Below are 15108 nucleotides of genomic sequence, written 5' to 3' on the forward strand. Positions count from 1 at the left end.
TAAAAGGAAAATAACAATTAAATAGTGAAGATGTAAATTATGTATATAGGAGGAAAATTCTCCATGGTTATGTAGAAACCTTAAAGAACTATAGCCCAACAGTAACAATAAACCCCCCCCCCCCAAAAGAACACGTATCCGTTTAACAAACATATACATAATTTAAAGGAGACACTTGGTGTAAACCATCTCTCTTTTCTAGATAAAGTTGATTTCTTTAATTTGGCATTTTCTCTGCCAATTTAAGTCTGGTTCTGCTCTGTTTGTGTCCAATTGCAAATTTAGAAGAATATATATATTGTATGGAAAGTGAGGAGAGGGATTTTAGGTTTTTCATGGAGCCAAGAGTGAAGTTAGGGATTGATGAAGAAATTGATATTTCAAAAGGAAAAGTTGCTTTGGTTCCTGGAAGAAAGTAATATCTAAATTGAAGAACGCTGGATTCATAAACTAAAATCACACAAAATCATACCCAAAACACTTGAAATTATACAAGAGGGAGAGATTCTAGCAATATGAGATCACTTAGCTTCCGCTAACAAACCATGTTTGAATTCAACAATGTACATCACGAGAAAAGAGAAATTGATTAAAAAAATTAACTTGATTTCGATTTTGATTTGGGTTGTATTATTAGAACAAGAGAAATAATATTGTCAGAAGTTTGATTTGCTTGTAAATTATCATAATTTAATTATTCAATTTGAAATAATATAAAATATCATTTTCAAAAGAATGAAGATGAAAAATAAGTAATTACAAAAAATATTTTTATAATATATTATTCCTAATAATAATAATAATAAAATAATAATAATATATCATTATTAGTTGTACTTTATATAAATACACCACTATTAAATATAAATAAATAAAAAGATTAAATTTTTTTTTTATTAACATAGATATTTATATCAATTTGTGCGTATCTCGACTAAATCTTACGGGATTTTAAAGTTAACGATCTATGTAAACCTCCAGTGACCCTTTGAAGATTTGTGAGACTCAAATAAATAATTTTTAGAAAAATCTAAAATCTGATAAGTTAGCTACACTCCTCAAAATTAAAAAAAAATCAATATTATACCAGTAAAAAGAGATCATATGGTTACAAAAACCGATAATATCAATCCCTCTTATCTCTTGTACAAATGAAGAAGCCAATGCAATGATCGGCGTTTCAAGTGGACTTGAAAACATCTCACAACAAAGAACTCAAAGCATCTTGGCTCATCTACAACTTGCGTATCGTAACTAAATACGAAGAAGAAAAATCTTTCCAAATGTTTTTTTAAAACGTGTTCGAGGTTATCTCTCTCACTTGATGTCATGAATTTAGTTTCCTACCTCTTTTTAATTTTTTTAACGCGAAAAATAAGTTGAGGTGACCTTCCTTAAAGGGATATTGTCCGATTTATATCTCTTTCAGACAAGTTGGCATGATAAAGTAAGCTCGGTATTACATATATATATATATATATATATATATATATATATATGAAAATGTTGCCTTTATATAAAATCTGTTGATTCAGCACATAGATTTAGGCAGAATAGTTTAAAATCAGCCTATAAACATGACGTTGATGCTTATGAAGATGGTATTTATTTAATGATCATTTATTGTATCCACTATCAAGTCCTCTTGTGAAATACTGCACTCATAATTTTATACAGATTTTAATTCCAGGCTTTTCACCCGATCATCATTACTTAACCGTGGATTAACGTGATCTAACGATCGAAACAATTGAGGTGTTTCTTTGTTTTATTATTTTATTGAACAAAAAATAAAAAATGTAGGGGTGTAATTATTACAATATTTGACCATCAATCATTTTTATCAAGTTCGGTTGCTCGAATTTCAGACGCCCCCGTTTAACAAGAGGCCTCTTGTTAGGCCTCCTCACCTGGGAGTTTGTGTAGTATTTGTTTCGGAGTATCCTAATTTTTATTTTTAAATATTTTTTCAAAATATATTATAATATTTATTTAATTTTTACATCAACACATTAAAATTATTATAAAATATTTAAATGCACAAATTCAAATATAAACACTAACATAATTTTTCTGTTGGTATATTGAAGTGATATTTACTAACCGGTTTTTTCCATCCCTAAATCCATCGGTAAACACCGATAAAAATATTCTCACGTACGATATATATTGAGAGAATCTCAATAGAAAACAAAAGGAATAAAAAAACCAAACAGTGCGATGACATAATCAATGAAAAAAAATATATTTTTTAAATTATTAATAACAAGGTTACTAACGAACTTATTCCATCAGTATATTCCAAGAAGTTAAAAGGGAATTACAACAAATATTAATGTTACCATTAACTCACCGATGAAATCAATTTGTCCATATATTTCAAAGAATTGAAAAAGAATTATTACAAATACTACTGCAACTCACCGACAGAATTACAAACAGTTATCTTGTCAGCGATATGCTAAATAATATTGAAAGAATTACCGACAAAATGAAGCTATTATTTTTTTTTGGCATGTATGTTCCATATATAAAGCTATCGGTAAAGTTATTAATGATGAACTTATCGATAAACCAGAAATCAACAACACATGTTTTTTTAATAGATGTTTTTTGTTCATGATCTTGTCGGTAAAATAATCATAAATGAATTATTAATATGAATACTAACAAAAATTTTCATTGATAAAACTATTAAATCTAATAGTAAACACACTTATAAAGGGAATCCAACCACAATGCAAAAAGCAATCCCAAGCATGCTTCCAGGTCTGGGAAAGAGCTCCATTTAGACACACCATCATCTTGTACTATTTTATTATGAAGTAATTTAGGATCTTCCATTAGCATATAGCTGAGACTTTCTTTTCTTAATAACTTGGTGTGTTTTGACTTCAAAAGTTGAATTGTATTTTTCTACTACTAGTAGATAGACATTGTCTTAGAGAATACATATACTTAATTATCAGTCCAGCATGGACCACGTAAGGCTTGTCCCTTCGGAGCATAAAAACAATAATTTTCGATTAGCAAAGTTCTAATTAGATATTAATACCTACCATGGCGGTCGGTTTTATTGTATGGGATATGACCTTTCTCAATTAATTATTTAAATAGTAGTTTAAATTAACTAGTTAAAGTGTCGTACAAATCCTGTCCAGTACAATGTACGGCTGCATGATCTGTTGCTCGTCATGAGGCTGCGGCCATGTGATGACTTCGATTTTATATAATCTTTGAGCATCTTGATAATATAATCATTCCATGCTAGCCCATTGTTAAATTATCCTCCATTTTCTTGATTTTTCCATTGAACTTCTACATTAGACTTAAGTGCAATTGGGTTTAGATTAAGATAAATAACGTGGATCACTACTAATCCAACGAAGACTACACCCGGACCCGTTGACGAAGTCCAAACAACAAGACTGCGAAGTTGGCATTTCCCCTCCTTGATAACTGAAAATGTTTCCAAATTCAGACCACAGCACCGAGAATCGAGGGCTCAAAGTTGATGCGATTATATTTGATTAATACATACTTAATTAGTCTTGAATCTCGCTAAACACCTTTAACCGCATTTGTCTTGCAATTGCTTTTTCGCTTATAGTACAACGAAGATAGTAAAGTTTCTAGTAATAAACCAAATAATGTTTTGTTTTGTAGTGCAGGGCTCAAGTTTGAAATGTAAATTTTGTGAAGTTTTTATATTTTCTTTAACAGAGTTTTATAAAACTCTATTAATTTTTATGTTTTAAAAATATTTTTGAAAATATTTTATTTTATTTTTATTTACTTTAAATCAATATTTTTTTTGTGTTTTCAAATTATTTTGATGCATTGATTTCAAAAATAATTTTTAAAAAATAAAAAAAATATTTTAATGTATTTTCAAGTAAAAAACACTTTGAAAAACAACCACAATCACACTTCAAAACATAATTACTAAACATTTTATGTATATTTTTTGCTACACATAAATCTTAATCATAATTTTTACCAAACATGTATCTAAATCTAACTAATCACACCTAAAAATACTTTTTTAAAACTTACTTTTTAAAACCACAACCATAAAAATTACCCAAACTAATCTTAGAGCTCTATGGCGGCCTCATCTTTGGCACGAACTTATGGTCCTCCAATAAATTTGAGGTGATTGCTGATCGCAATTAAGACATCAACAAAAGTAATTGCAACTTAAACAAGTTGCAGTAAACAAATTAAAATTGTCAATTTGAAACGAAATGAAACATTATTCTGAACAGCGACCATCTTATAGTCGCTTCTTCTTATCAAAATGTTCTGTTGCTTCACTGACAAAAGCACTGCAACTTGCGGCGTTGATATATTTTTTTTTAAGACCTAGAAGACATGGTTAGCAGGAGAATTTTGCCATCATTTTGATAGCTCCATATATCGCAGACGTCTTGATCATACTATTGTATTGTCCATCTCTTTCGTAGTTCGGTCTATCTGTAGCAACTTTGAGAGACAGATACCCTTTGGCCTCTCTTTTTTTACAAATCATAAAATAAAAGGTAATTAAATGCTAGCCAGAAATTGAAATTTTGATTCTCTAGCTAGCATAAAAAGAAAAATGTGATTTAGAATTGGTCGACGGATTCAAAAGTTAAGACTGATCTGCTAATCATGGCTTCAAATGGTTCAAAGATGTGAAATTGGAGAGTTGCTTTCCCTCTTTCTGCCCACGAGTTATTCCCTGACTCCATTGAATATCCAGAGATAATTAATATGGTAAATTAACTTTTGTATTTTTCTAGAAAAACATTAAAGAAATTAACAACATGACGACAGATAAGAGACAAATTAAGAAAGTGACAAAGATTAAAGTTGACTATAGCATTAGATTGCCAAAATAACCAATGTAAGCCTCTGATTTAACAAATCAGAAACTAACTAGTTGGTTCATATATATATTCCTGAACACGATTTACAAATGTATGATTATTTTTAAGAGATAAATTAGAATTGATAAACTAGAAATCTTCAGTGGATCGTATACTTATATATAGATTAAAAAATATAAGTGGTACAACTCAAATTAAAAATGTTCTCTTTCTCTAGTTAACTTATTATTATTTAGCTATTATCTAGTTAACTTACATTAAACTAAGAAATTAATAACCGGAGATAAAGTTATATATTAACAACAAGATGAATTATAGTAGACAGCAATTTAATCAGTTTCAGTTAAATGTTTTTTGAGCTGTTTTTAGAGTGTGTTTGTTTCCGTGATTGCTTCTGCATTTGAAGCGAATTACCACGGAAACAAATCATTATGGTAAAATAAAAAAACTGTTATTTACTGTACGTAGGACCCACCATAATTAATGTTTGAAACGCCGGTTTGCCGAAAGCAACATTTATCTGCTTTTTTCTTAACGTAGGTGCAGAGTGAATTAATTCACCCCAACTGTTCACTTCAAGAAAAGTGATGTAGCAGCTGCATTAGTTGCCTGGACTATTAGTGATGCTTCTTCTAAAGAATATTCCCAACTTTCAGTGGTGAAAAAAAGATTTGAAACATGGAAGAACAAATATTGAAGTTAACAGTGCCAGTGAATTAATTTTTTGGTGTTGTTCATGTGAACAATGTTTTTATTGTGTATTAGACCGTCGGTCCAGTAAAAAAAAATTATTTTTTTAATATTATGTTTTACTTAAAAAAATATTGTTTAATATTATTCAATAACACTACATAAATTTAAAATAGATCGTATAATGACATAGTATTTGTAGAATTTGATCGCAATTTTAATTTTATTTTTAATAATATTTTACCTGATTTTGTTAGATGCTCAAAAAGTCATAAAAATTGTAGTTCTTATTGGATGAATTTCATACGTGATAAAATTATAGATAAGTTAATGGAATAATAAATAAAAAATATTTGATATAAAATATTATTTATTTTATGATGTAATAAGAGTAATTAATTCTACAATATTTAAATTTAAAATTCATTAATATTAATATATATATTTTAAAATTATTTTATAACTTCAATTTCAAAAGCATTCTTAACCAAACACATTAAACTACTTTTTCTTCAACCTCAATTTCAACAACAATTTTAACCAAACACCTATTTTTTCAAACCAACCTCAATTAAAAGTACTTTTTATAAAACAAATTTTTTCAAACCACAACCACAATAGCTACCGCAATACCAAACACACTCTTAGTCCACATGATTCCTTCTGAGACGCAAGCTCCTGTTCATAACAACGAGACAAATGCGGGAGCCAAGACACGTTCAAGAACCATCAATTGCCACCATCATTTGGTGTGACCAGGCACGATGATCTAATCGGGAAAGTTATTAGTTTTTATGGCACAAAGGAACCCACAAACAAGGGCGGAGCTAGAAATATTTTTTAGGAAGGATCTGAATTAATATAATAAGATATAATATTTGTTTTAATTTATTGTACATGAGTTATAAATCAGAACTTATATAATTTAGTTTAATTTATTTAAATAATTTACTACAAATATATAATGATCTTTGTATAAGGTAAAAGGTTTGGAGAAATACTAAATTAAGTCAAAGCAATTAATTTAATTTCATCTTCATAGTTCATTCATTACTTTAATGTTGTTGGTAATTATACCTATTAAATATAAATATACAAAGTATATAAGAAACATTATTTAAAGTGAAGCATTATTTATGTTTGATAAACTTTGAAATAAAAAATAATAATAAAAAATGATTCTTATATATTTATTTTAATTATGCTTGTTGTTCTTTCATAAAATAAAAATCATCGATTATCTTATCAATTCTTCTTATTTTGTTCATGGTTCAACCTAAAATCAAAATATATATTGTAAGAAAAAATTAATAATTTTAGTGGCTCTTCTAAAAACAACATAAAAAAATTCAATTATAATCAAAACAAACCAATAAATATATATAATTAATTAGAAAAAAAATTACTATAACAAAAATTCAAAAAAAAATTGGTAGAATTAGCATATTTGAGGGGGAAAAAAAAGCAAAAATGGTAGAACTATAAAAAAAATCTCATCAAATTATTAACAAACATTTCAAAACAAAATAAAAATAGATTTAAAATTTAAATTACCTTGTTTTGTTTGATAAAAGATAAATTAATTGATGGGTTTGCTTTAATATTTTTATAGAAATTTTTTTTATATAATTTATGTTTTTATTTTTTTTTTATCGTTGCATGATTTATATTAAATTAAATTGGTGATTTTTTTTTATTTACAAAATAATATTTTTATATTGTTTTCTTTTCATATACGTTAAGAATAACCTCAAAGAAAAAGAAAGGCACACTTTTTTAAAATAATAACACTTCCTCTTACTTAATTATACTTAATTATCTAATAATAATAAAAAATATATCTTGCAGGGGACCGGACCCCTGCCTGCCCACCGCTTCCGCCCCTGCCCCACAATACCTTACTACTTGTAAACATGAAAACGAAAAGGAGAAGGAGAAGATGTAGTGCTGACGAGTAAAAAATAAATAAATTTATATTAATCAAATTAACGTTCACCTTTTTTATCTCACAGGCGGCTAAATCCTGATGGGAGGATGACTTCAAACCTTTGGCATATACCTACATTTAATTGATTAATCAACAAGAAAAATAATATTCTGATCCCTCTAGTTTCAACAACTTTCCTAATTAATTACTGGGATGAAAGATAATAATTATTTTTTTATTCCAGCTAGTTTGATAATATTTAAGGCGTTTACAAAAGTGAAGATTTTATTTTATATCCTTCGATTATTCTAGCAGTACTGTTACATAGCTCACGCATTTTCATTGTGAAGCATCAAATGTCAACGGTTTGTATAAGTCGACAAATCTCTCTCAAACCCTTTTAAAACCAAAACGCCTCTACCAAACACCAACTCTCAACTCTCAACACCAGACGTAGAAGATCGAAACGGCAAGGAATCACTAGGAGATCTATCTCAGAGAAAAGTAGAGATTATGAAGCTGGTTTGGACCCCGGATACAGCTTTAAAAGCCTATGTTTGTACTGTACAAACAGTAAGAAAATCCTGACCTTAACGCACAATTCCATTCTTGATGTCTACACTCTCTTACTTTACTTTTTTTTTTTTTCTTTTATTTGTAGTGTGAGAATTTTATGGAATCCAGTGTAGCGGAGCTCCTCTCAGCCATGGCGGCCGGTTGGAACGCCAAGCTAATAGTTGAATCTTGGTCCAAGGGTGGCCCGATAGCGACGAGCATCGGCCTAGCCGTGGCGGCTCATCACACGTGTGGAAGACATGTTTGTGTGGTACCTGATGAAGGGTCAAGATCCGAGTACGTGAAAACCATGCATGTTGCCGGCATGTTGGAGACGGAGGTTCTGGTTGGAGAAGTGGAAGAGGTGATGGCAGGGCTTGTTGGGGTGGATTTTTTGGTGGTGGATTGTAAACGGAGGGATTTTGTTAGGGTTTTAAGGCTAGCTAAGTTGAGCCCTAAAGGTGCTGTCTTGGCATGCAAGAATGCCTTTCAAAAGTCTGCTTCCGGGTTTAGATGGCACGGGGCGCTTGCGAGGGGGACACGTGTAGTTAAGACTGTGTTTTTGCCAGTTGGACAAGGATTGGACATGGCTCATATAGGGAGTCATAGTGGGAGTGAGAGCTCCAAGAGGGGTCCTAGCCGTTGGATCAGGCATATCGATCAAAAGTCAGGTGAGGAGCATGTGTTCCGTGGATAAAACTTTTATGTGATTTCTGGAAACACAGAGGTTGTGACGAGAATCTATCGGGTAAATTAGTAATAGTTCTCAGAACCTTAATGGAGTATTATGTACATATATTGCTGTAGTTGTTCCATGATGTCTTACAACTTTTTTGGACTCGTGCATATTTTGGGTGGAAAAATAAGCTTTCTTGAATTGACTCGTTTAATTCCAAGCAAAAATTCCTTGATTTTCTTTTTCCTATATATAGTCAAGTTCCTAATAATAGATCATCTTGCCCGATCCTAAAGATCTATATGAGATTGTAATAGGTTATGGTTTAAAGTGCTTTTCATTTAGAAATCCATTAAAATAATATATATGTATATTTTTTTAAAAATTATTTTTGATATCAACACATTAAAACAATCACATAAATTATTATTTTTTAAATCTCAAATGAATACAGTTTCAATCGCGTTTCCAAATAAACTTTAAATCAATAATTTGAAAATCAACCAATATTATTTTTTTTATACTAGTTAATGGTTGATTAAGATTGGTACAGTAATTATTTTATCATTGATGAAAGTATTAACTGTTGATTTTGATTTTAACAATTCAAATTAAACGGAAGTGGTGCATCATATTTTTAGAAACATGAAATGAATTAAAAAAAAAAAAGAGTATAATTTCTTCTTCACGAAAAAATAATTGCAAGTTTTCTATATCTATCACTTTATACTCGATGTAGTTTCATGGGTTTGGAGTTCATTAAAAGATATTATGCTATTTTGAGATTTTATACTTAGTTTTAGGATTTTGTCATTTTTATTTTGATTTTTTCTACTAGTTATTTACCAAAGTTCATCACTATTTTTCACACAACTTTTTGTTGATGCAAAGCCCATTTTAACGATGGCCCATGCTCTAAATGGTCTCTAGAAATGGGTTTAGGCCCAGGCCAATGGGCTCACACATGATGCATGAGCTCGGGCACGTGCCTCGGCCTGTAAAATCAGGCGTCCTAGCTAGTGCATCTTAAACTTTTCATTATAGCTTACCTAGTCTCTTAAGATTTTTTTTTAATCTAACTCAAGCTCTTTTATCTGGATTCTATTGAATTTACACTCTTAGGAGTATAAGAATCTCTAATAACATGCTATATTTTCATCTTATATATACATATACAAGGTATATTGATTCCTCATTAATACATATGTAAGACTTATTTATTTCTCATTAATATTACTCGTGCAGAATAACTTTTCAACCTCTCATTCTGTCTAGGAAATAAAATTTAAAAGATATAAATACCTATTGAACCATTTAGACGAGGAGTTCACTATTTTCATTCTCAATGGACACTTATAATTTTCTAACATAACACTTATTCCCATACCAAAAAAAAAAAGCAAACAAACTTGTTTTTAAAATCTAATAGTCTTTTGCATATTTATTACATTTTATCTCCATAATTATATTGGCTTAAACATACAAGGATTTTCAAGTTCATGAAAAAAAACCCTTTTTATAGGTTCTAGAATCCTTACATCAAGCTGCCACCACTTTTTAATTGCATGAACACTTGATTAAACTCATTATTCAACCACTAAAAAACATATTCTTAAGTATTTTGGATTTTGTAATACCATCACTAGTATTTAAAGAAATTTATTCTCCTGAATACATGATGTCAATATAAAACTTGCATTTCTAAGATTATCAAAGAAAAAAAATTAGTTTTATTTGAACAATAAATTGGTTCGTAGTTATTTGCTGCCTTAAAAAGAAAGAATTGATTTGTTTTATCTAAAAAAACATTTTGAGAAATAGATATTGCATAAGGCTTCACTTAGAAAATTCGACATGCAAGGTAGAAGAGTATCATTCTCTCGAAAAATGGCGGGCCGTCTTACCAAAAATAAATAAAAAATAAAAAATAACTTGACCTTGGGCCTCCCACGGGTTTCAGCCTAGGAGAGCCTAACTAGTGAAGTGAAAAGAACTTCCGTTCTGACCAGCAACCTAAGCCTGTGACAGGATGGGCTTACTAGAGAAATAATTAAATGGGCCACTCGCGAGTATACCAGTACTTGAACAAAAACCATGCTGATTTTGTTGGACACGAAGCCCAATAAGTTTTTGACATATACTCTACACTGTATTATTCAATTATTTATAAGTAACTAATTTTAATTAAAAATTTTGGTTTTAATTGATTTTTTTCTTGTATTTTGCATGTTATAAAAAATTTCATTTATTTCTTTTAAAAACATAAGAAATAGAAATAGAATAGAGTTTTATTGTTTATTTCTTTGAATTGAGAAGATAAAAAATTGTCTTGTAATTTAAAATAATTTTAAATTATATGATGAAAATAAGAATTATAAAACTATTAAAATACAAAAATGACATGCTAGGATATCTTAATTATACGTAACAAATATAACTACATACTAGAATATAAATACAGTAATGACTAATTTAATATTGCTTTTAAAGTTTTTTTTACAATATATATTTATAGTTTAAAAAATCTTGCAAACAATTTGATAAGTAAAGATTTATGAATCACTATATACTTGATGCTAATATTTAAGCTTTTGTATTAAAATTTGCTATGTAGTTTTATAGTATAATTAATTACTATCATCACTATAGTTTTTATAAATTATCCTGTTGAAAGCAGCATTCACTCAAATAAAATTTATTTATATTGTATGAAAATGTAAATTGTATTACGTGAACAAGTGTTTTACTCAAATCCCTGCTAGCTTGTCTGTAACTGTTAGATGGCGTCTTGTCTGTAACAGGACAGTTGGAACTTGGAGGTAAGAAAGATTCGGGCTACTTTAAAATCCCTCAATCAAGTATCGGATTCAACAAGGAAATCCAAGATAAAAGAATTCGAATCAGCAGACTTTTGCTATACTGATTAACCAATCTGATGAGGGATATTCTGGAAAATTGTGCTGTTATTTATGAAATCAATGGTGTTGGATTATATGAAAAGTCTAGCAAATATGCTTATGAACGCATGCTTCAGAAGAAATCCAAACATATGAAGCGAACTTTCGAACATAAATTTTGATCTATTAGTTGAATTAGACTTAAATTTTACTAACACGTTTTGAAAACTATGTTTTCTTTAAGATTAATTGGCCAATGCCAACTAAGGTCTAAAACATGCTCAAATAAGACCTGTAATATTTTGATTTTGATTTTATTTTTTCTAGATTTTTTTCCTAGTTACTTTAGGTTCCTTTTCCCTTTCAATTTAGATCAGTGTAGCACCTATTTAAATAATCACAAGTTTTTTTCAATTTTTTTTAATCAGAATATTATTATTTTTATCTCCTTGTGTGAAAATATCAGTATGAAATCCTTCTTGTATTTTTTTTTTCTCTTTCAATTCCATTTATAGAGTTCAGGTCGCATCACAATCAGAGTGTCTGCTGCATTCAATGATTATTGCTCTACAGATTAAACTTGGATTTTCTACAATATTTTTGCCTGTTCAAAAAATTTAAATGAAGCCATTCTTAATCTTAAACGGAAATCTGGGAAAACACATGAAATTTATGGAGAACATCCAACTACTTAAAAAACATGAAGCCAGATGCTAGTTACATGCCATGTGCTATTTACATCAAATCAATCCAGAGTTGATAAAGATTCCTGGAAAGATAAGAAGCTCAACTAACATCTACATCTTGAGGCTTCAAGTTTGAAACTGATCTTCTTTCTAACCACAAAAAAGAAGAAGAAGAAGAAAGAACATCTAAATCCCCATTTAGGCACCTTGATAATTCTGCTCGGCGAACCAAGATATGGCTCAAGCTTCAATCTCTTGCCGTGGGGAAGTGATCCTATAAACATGCTCTTCTCCGGTGCACTTGTCAACCTTAGTGACCCATTTACTTCTTTTTCCATGCACATGTCCATGTCCGCCACCAGCACCCTTGCCAGCTGAGTCTTTTCCGGTAACAAGCAGCCCCTCCCCAATGGGTAAAAACCGAGTCTTAAACTCACAAGACCATGACGATCCCTTATGAAAGGCGTTATACCCTACTACAAGCCCCTTTCCATGTCTTGAACACTGCTGTGAAGCTCTAAGAACCTCCTTACAATCATCAAGATCACAATCCACAAGTACAAAATCCGCCCCTTTGTAGTCCTTTGGTAATAGGGTCTTGGCATCTCCCATGACAAACCTGACACAATCTGCATAAGGTCCCAGAGCATTTTTTGATGCACTAAGGTTGGATTTTGTAGGTAAAATACAGACTACATGGCCACCTGTTTGATGTGCAGCTGCTACAAGTGACAGTGTGGTGGATTCATCAATGCTGGCTGACGCTATCACCATGAGTTTTGCACTGTTCCCTGCAGCAAGGGCTGATATGAACTCAGATGCATCAAGCTCCTTGTCTCTTTTACCCTATAAAAAAATAGCAACCAAAATCAGGAAAAAGGAAATAAAATAGAAAAACCTCGTAGAAAACATAAGGATTTTGTTTTGGAGGAGATCATTGCTTACCATCTTCAAGGCGTAGAAATAAGCTTTCGTGGCATTTTCAGCTGACCAACTAGCCATTTTCTTTATTTTGATTTAGAGTGTTCTGGTACTGAAATGAATTATAGTATGTTTGATCAATGTATTGCTGGAGGGAGACAACCTCATGGGATTTATATGTGTGGGAGAAGGGAGGTTGTGGTCTCGTGTGCCTTTAAATTATTTTCATGGAAGCAACCAAGGGAGGTGTTTATTGAAGAAATTAGAAATTCTGCCATGCCAACCGGCAATGTTGAAAAATAAAATAAAAATAAAAGTAAAAACTACTGACAGAAACAGGTTAACTTTCTCTGGTATTCTATTTCTGTTGTTCTTTACCAGATGATGAGATCAGGTTCACTAGTTTGAATTTTCTATTGAAGATGGCAAGCTCGAGTCTTCTCTAAACCACTTATTCCCTTGGCCCCCAACAAAAAGGATAAAGCAAAACAAATGCGTCCGATTTAATAACATAATTCATTGTCATATATACATATTATTCCTTTTTTTTTTTATTATATATATATATATATATATATATTAATTTGGATTCTCTCCTCTATTCTTGAGAATATGAATGGTCACATGTGGTAACTTTAACTTGTCGGATTCAAATTAATAGTTAGATCTTATCAATGGAAAGTATAACCCACTCACTTGTAACCATTACCTAGCTATATATCTTAATTAATTTTTTAATAACATGTCTGGAATCCTTTTAATTTGAACATATAATAGGGAAAACAGGTCTTAAATCTATGGACTGCCCCCGGAATTCACCAAGTGACCAGCCAACCAAAGACCGAGTGCATGTTGCCAACCGGTCACACATGTTGCCGGCGCCACACACGTATAATCCTAACCTTACAACTTAAAAATTATAATGCTGATCTAGTTTTATAATTTTCAGGCATCATTACTGAAGATTTATATAGTTATTAATTAGAGAATTCATAGATTTATTCGAGGTATAAATTAACTCGAATACTCACATTAATTAAAAAAAAAAAAAATTAAAACGCCCTTCTGATTTCATATTCCTAGATACAGCACGAATTGTTGTTTAATGCCAGAAATTACTTAAAATAGAGAGTTCTTGTGCATACATCTCTGATTTCCTGGCCATCTCCAAGATATTCATGGATTATCTGTGATGTCCTCGACCAGGTGAGCCAAAATGTATATTAAAAAGGAATTGAGCACACTGATGTACTGGTATTTTCCAGCATTTACCCAAGACAAACAGAGCAGTGCCCATGTTCATGCAGGCGAGAGCTGCTCTGGAATAATACAAAACCACTTACAAATTGATGTGAAAACTGCAACCTCTATTCGTAGCTTGCAAAGCAATAACATTTCAACGAAAATAATAATTAGAGCAATTCATTTCTTAACATCTTAGGATTATTATTTGTGGAGGGTTCTCTATGGTGACAACATTGGAACAAACCAATAAGCTTCGCTTTTTACAAAAAACATAGATGTTAAAAGCTATGTAAGTGGATCAAGTCATAGCTTAACTAGTAACACATTGAATTTAGTCATGATCCAGATTCGTTTGTGTCGGATGTTTTGAAAATTTTGTTGAAACATGATTAATGGATATGTTCAAAATTAAAAATAGAATTTATTCATTTTGGGGGTTAAAATTTTATTGAGATTTAATTCTCATCATAATTTTTTTATATAGAATATTAACATAATTTAAATAAATTATAGGTGAATAAAAAATTGATTTAAAAAAATTATTGATTGCTATGTTTTAGTAAAACTTAAAACCCTTTAAAAAACATTTTATTTATAAATAAAAAAACAAAACTTTCTTGGTGTTTATAAAATACAAAAT

General features: G+C 30.3%; 2 protein-coding genes across 2 annotated transcripts; one reads left to right on the forward strand and one right to left on the reverse strand.

Annotated features, from left to right (window-relative positions):
• Positions 1-7808: 7808 nt before the first annotated feature.
• On the forward strand, positions 7809-8921 carry LOC118041309 (uncharacterized). Its single transcript, XM_035048588.2, has 2 exons — positions 7809-8061; positions 8150-8921. Exons 1-2 carry the CDS (start codon positions 8002-8004, stop codon positions 8738-8740), a joined length of 651 nt encoding a protein of 216 aa, XP_034904479.1. The 5' UTR covers positions 7809-8001; the 3' UTR covers positions 8741-8921.
• A 3347-nt stretch (positions 8922-12268) lies between these two features.
• LOC118041308 (uncharacterized) lies at positions 12269-13627 on the reverse strand. The gene is made up of 2 exons (XM_035048587.2): positions 13248-13627; positions 12269-13148 (listed from the first exon to the last, which is right to left on the reverse strand). The coding sequence occupies exons 1-2, from the start codon at positions 13302-13304 to the stop codon at positions 12543-12545; spliced, it is 663 nt and encodes a 220-aa protein (XP_034904478.1). The 5' UTR covers positions 13305-13627; the 3' UTR covers positions 12269-12542.
• Between the last annotated feature and the right edge of the window lie 1481 nt (positions 13628-15108).

Source organism: Populus alba, chromosome 14 (genome assembly GCF_005239225.2).
Source record: "Populus alba chromosome 14, ASM523922v2, whole genome shotgun sequence".
In the NCBI taxonomy this organism is placed as follows: Eukaryota; Viridiplantae; Streptophyta; class Magnoliopsida; order Malpighiales; family Salicaceae; genus Populus; species Populus alba.